Raw genomic sequence first — 5,392 nt, forward strand, 5'->3', positions numbered from 1 at the left:
CTCCTCCTCCTCCTGTGGGCGTCTCGTCGTCTCCAGCCTCGGCTCCGCTGGCCGCCGTCGTTGCCATGGCGACGGCGGAGGGGGGGGTGGTGACGTCACGGTCACCTGACAGCCTGACGGGGGCCTCAGAGGAGATCTCTGCACTGCAGCTGGAGGGAGGAGAGGGAGGGGCGGGGGGGGAGGGGAGGAGGAGAGGGGGGGGGAGGAGAGGAGAGGGGGGAGGAGGGGAGGGAGAGGGGGGATGAGGAGAGGGGAGGGGGGAGGAGGAGATGAGAAGGAGGGGAGGAGAGGAGGAGAAGGGGGAGGAGGAGGAGGAGGGAGGAGAGGGGAGGAGGGAGAGGAGAAGGGGAGGAGGAGGGGAGGAGGAGGGGGAGAATAGGAGAGGAGGGGGAGGAGGAGAGGGGAGGATGGGAGGATAGGATGAGAGGGGAGGAGGAGAAGGGGGAGGAGGAGAGGAAGAGAGAAGAGGGGGGAGGAGGAGAGGAAGAGAGAAGAGGGGGTAGGAGGAGAGGAGGGAGGAGGCGAGGGGGGAGGAGAGGGTGAGGAGGAGAGGAGGAGAGGGGGGGAGGAGAGGAGGAGAGGGGGGAGGAAGAGAGAGGAGGGGGGAGGAGGAGAGGAGGACGAGGGGGAGGAGAGAGAGAGAGAGGAGGAGAGGGGGGAGGAGGAGAGGAGAAGAGAGGGGGAGAGGAGGAGAGGAGGTGAGGGGGAAGGAGAGGAGGAGAGGAGAGGGGGGGAGGAGAGGAGGAGGAAAAGAGGAGAAGTCAGGATGGTCTCATTGTAATTCTGGCAGATCTTTCTCCTCCTCACAGCTTCTCTCATTCATTCCTCCTTCAGCTCCTCCTCTTCCTCTTTAGCTCACACACCTCTGCTTCCTCTTTCCCCTCCTCCTCCTCTTCCTCCTCCATCTTCATCTTTTCACCCCTCAAACACCCAAATCAATGCCCCCCCCCCCCAGCAATGAGACACATCAACGGACATTAACCCCTGAACCCACTGACCTCTGACACACACACACACACACACACATATATATACACACACACGTATACACATACACACACACGGAGCACAAAGAGACATTTGTTGCAACTCTTTGTTCCTCTAGGTCCTTGTTTCCTTTCCGTTGTCTCCAACTCACACATTTACAACAACAACAACAACAACAACAACACAAAGGCCTTTAAAGTACACAAAGCAACGTGATGAACAATCTGGACACCTGATGAATGAATGTCAACGGTTCAAAATAGACGTATTATATTATATATAACATTATTATTATATCATATTTCTAATAATTAAGCCAAAAGCATACATTTATTCAAATGCATTTTGTCATTTAAAATAATATGTATTTTTTATTTAATACACACTAATGTAAAAGAGTGTTTGCCAATGGAGGTCTAATATTTTCTGAAATAATGTATTGACTACAGGGTCTCTACTGTGGGCGTGTCTCAGGGAAACATCCTCAGCCAATCAGAGACCAGCAAATAAATCATCACGTCGCCTTTTGAATCAAAACCTTCAAACACAAACTGGAAATAAAACACCAGAACCAACACTACCACTTTAGTCCACAGGGGGCGCCAGAACCAACACTACCACTTTAGTCCACAGGGGCGCCAGAACCAACACTACCACTTTAGTCCACAGGGGGCAGCAGAACCAACACTACCACTTTAGTCCACAGGGGGCGCCAGAACCAACACTACCACTTTAGTCCACAGGGGGCAGTAGAACCAACACTACCACTTTAGTCCACAGGGGGCGCCAGAACCAACACTACCACTTTAGTCCACAGGGGGCGCCAGAACCAACACTACCACTTTAGTCCACAGGGGCAGAACCAACACTACCACTTTAGTCCACAGGGGGCGCCAGAACCAACACTACCACTTTAGTCCACAGGGGAGCCAGAACCAACACTACCACTTTAGTCCACAGGGGGCGCCAGAACCAGCACTACCACTTTAGTCCACAGGGGGCAGCAGAACCAACACTACATGAAATACATGCGTTTCTTCATATTAATCTACAGGAAACAACCTGACACAATAACACAGCCGTCTCAAACTGAGCCCCGTGTGGCCGACCTGAGTAGTGCAGCTCTGAGTGGCTCCTGAGTCAAAGGGGGAGGAGTCATGACCGATCAGCCCGCTGATGCTTATCAGTGAAATAGAGTTATGAGTGGATCCTGTAATGGAGACCAACAAAGTGCAGCTGTTCCATAAAGCCTCACACGTGCACCCGCATGGATATCAGAACATTACAATATTATAATATTACAATATTAGGATCTTACTGCGATAACGAGCAACAGAGCCGACACCTCGGGCACACAGCATGTTTTATGAATACGGCTTCAATGTATTCAGAGCCTGCAGACACATCTTAACCCCGGTGCATCATGGGAAATCATAGATGCTTCAATGAGAGATGATGGGAAGGCGCTCGATCGGGAATAATCAATCAATTCAGATTAAATGACCGAGTGCATTCATAACTTCAATGTATCCACTTTGGTTTAGGACCAAATACTAAAATAAAGACATTCTGTCGCCATTAGTTTTTTTATTACATTATTTATGGGTTTATGTTTTGTTATTATTTACATAAAATATGTTGTTTTCATTTATATATATAAATACATATATTTATATATAAATATATTTTAATATATATATATATATATACTGTATATTTATATATATACAGATTTATTCATGTATTTGTATGTCCTGCCTGTGCTCCACACAGACAGTTATTCTCTCTCCAGACATCCTCTCTGTTGAAACACGCCTCCTCTTGTCCTTCATCACACTGAAGCCTGTATGTACGACTGAGGGAGAGAGAGAGAGAGAGAGAGAGAGGGGGGAAGAAGAGACAAAGAGAGAGAGAGAGAGAGGGGGGAAGAAGAGACAAAGAGAGAGAGAGAGAGAGAGACTACAGTCTGTTGTGCTCCTCAGTCTTCACCCTGTTAGCTACGACAGCTGTTAACACAATAACTGAGATAAATGGACAACACACACACATACACATGCACATACACACACACATACACACCACACACACACACACAGAGCTGAAACAGATGGACTCGTTCACACAGGTCGTTTCATTGTTACCGTCTGATTTAAAGCAACGAGCTCGTTGGTCTTCTTGTTGCAGAGGAAACATAAATAATATAAAAATGATCAATACCACAGATATATAAATCCTCTGGTTGTATAGAAGACTATGCTTGATGTGTTAAAGCTGCATTCTCTCTCCTGACCACCAGGGGGCTCATCTGGTTGTATTGAAGTCTATGCTTCATGTGTTAAAGCTGCATTCTCTCTCCTGACCACCAGGGGGCTCATCTGGTTGTATTGAAGTCTATGCTTCGTTGTAGCTGCACTCTCATATTACCCCCACACACACACACACTCACCTCTTCTTGATGAGGTCCAGAGCCGAGCCGATGAGGCCGTCCTTCATCTTGTAGATCTTGGCTCCGTAGCGGGACAGGTCCGGCCCCTCCAGGAGGAGCGCCGGGCAGCAGCTGGACGGCCGGCTCTGGTTCTCCCTGCCGGGCGGGAAGGGAACCGACCCGGCCGGTTCCAGGCTGCTCCTCCTCCTCCGGCTGCTGCTCGCCTCCTCTCTCTCCTGGGTGGAGCTGGCCAGGGTCTGCAGGGGGGAGCGAGGAGACGGGCCCGTGCAGATGGGAGCGTACGCGGTGAGCTGGCTGCTCCTCGTGGGTCTGGGTTCTCCCTGCACCTCCTCCGGGGGCTCCGGCTGCTCCCGGTTCCCTCCTCCGGAAGGGGGAACCTTCGCGTCCGATGTTTCCGCTGCTGCGGACTCCTGGTCCTGGTCTCGCTCCTTCTGCCTCATCCTCTTGAACTCCTCGAACGTGGGGATGTGGAGGCGTCCGGCGGGAGGTCGGCTCCGGTTCCCCGCGGTGTTCTCCGCCGCCGTCGGGCTGGACGGGGAGCCGTGGAGAACCAGGTTTGGGCTGCTGTTCTGCCGCCGGAGCTGCAGGCGCCGCAGCACCTCCTGCTTGATCTCCTCGGGGCTGGTGATGCGCGTCGAGCCCGGCGGCATGGACGCGACGCCGGTGGCGGCCGGAGGCCGCAGTGGGAGGGGCTTCTGAGGCTCCACGGACGACCTCGCGCTCTGGAGGCGGAGCTTCTCCCTCAGGCCCTTCCTCGCGTCCCATTCGTCGACGCCGCCCGAAAACAGCAACTGCGGGAAGAGCGGCAAGTCCTTCCTGGGCAGCAGGTGTCGAGGGTACAATGCCAGGCTCTCTTGGTGGGGGGTCAGACCAGGGGCCCCCACCATGGACCCGTCAGGGGGCCCGTCGTACCAGTGGCTGTTGGAGGTGTAGTGTAAAATGAACTCGCCGTCCGTGCTCCTGTAGGGGGCGCCGTTGAACGCACAAAAAACAGAATCCGCCACGGCGTTCCAATTCAGGTTCTCCATGCTCCTGTAGGGCCTGTTGCCCGCTGTGTAGCCAAAGGGTCCCGGACCAGGACCAGGACCCAGAGGGCCCGGCCTGGCGGAGCAGTACCTCAGCCCCAGGTTAGTGAGCAAGGTGCTGCTGCTGCACCTGGACATGAGCGGGAAGGGAACCGGGTGGCGAGGGAGGTCGGGTCTGTGTCGGGGGAAGGAGGACAGGGGGTCGGGGGACGGGGGGAGGTCGGCGATGCAGGGCTCCATGTCGATGACGAGGCGCAGGGAGGAAGAGGAGGCAGAGGAGGAGGGGTAGTCACATGCTGGAGGAGGCTTCACGTCCGGCATGACGGTGGGCGGAGCAGACGAGCCTCAGACACCTGCAGCCTGCAGAGACCACGAGATGGAGTTAGAACCTCATTACGTCATCATTACAACACACAGCACTACCACTTTAGTCCACAGGGGGCACCAGAACCAACACTACCACTTTAGTCCACAGGGGGCGCCAGAACCAACACTACCACTTTAGTCCACAGGGGCAGGAACCAACACTACCACTTTGGTCCACAGGGGGCAGCAGAACCAACACTACCACTTTAGTCCACAGGGGGCACCAGAACCAACACTACCACTTTAGTCCACAGGGGGCGCCAGAACCAACACTACCACTTTAGTCCACAGGGGGCACCAGAACCAACACTACCACTTTAGTCCACAGGGGCACCAGAACCAACACTACCACTTTGGTCCACAGGGGCACCAGAACCAACACTACCACTTTGGTCCACAGGGGCACCAGAACCAACACTACCACTTTGGTCCACAGGGGCACCAGAACCAACACTACCACTTTGGTCACAGGGGCACCAGAACCAACACTACCACTTTAGTCCACAGGGGCACCAGAACCAACACTACCACTTTAGTCCACAGGGGCAGCAGAACCAACACTACCACT

The 5,392-nt window shown here is 53.7% G+C and overlaps 1 protein-coding gene across 1 annotated transcript in view; it reads right to left on the reverse strand.

The window, feature by feature from the left end:
• si:dkey-91i10.2 (uncharacterized protein LOC555224 homolog) overlaps positions 1-4,779 on the reverse strand; it is a 9,141-nt gene extending 4,362 nt beyond the window's left edge. Inside the window, exons 1-2 of the mRNA XM_056411035.1 lie at positions 3,434-4,779; positions 65-149 (exon numbers count right to left, since the gene is read on the reverse strand). Coding sequence (XP_056267010.1) covers positions 65-149; positions 3,434-4,779 — 1,431 coding nt within the window. The remainder of the gene's footprint in view (positions 1-64; positions 150-3,433) is intronic.
• Between the last annotated feature and the right edge of the window lie 613 nt (positions 4,780-5,392).

The sequence above is a fragment of the Pseudoliparis swirei genome, unplaced genomic scaffold, assembly GCF_029220125.1.
Source record: "Pseudoliparis swirei isolate HS2019 ecotype Mariana Trench unplaced genomic scaffold, NWPU_hadal_v1 hadal_43, whole genome shotgun sequence".
Lineage (NCBI taxonomy): Eukaryota > Metazoa > Chordata > Actinopteri > Perciformes > Liparidae > Pseudoliparis > Pseudoliparis swirei.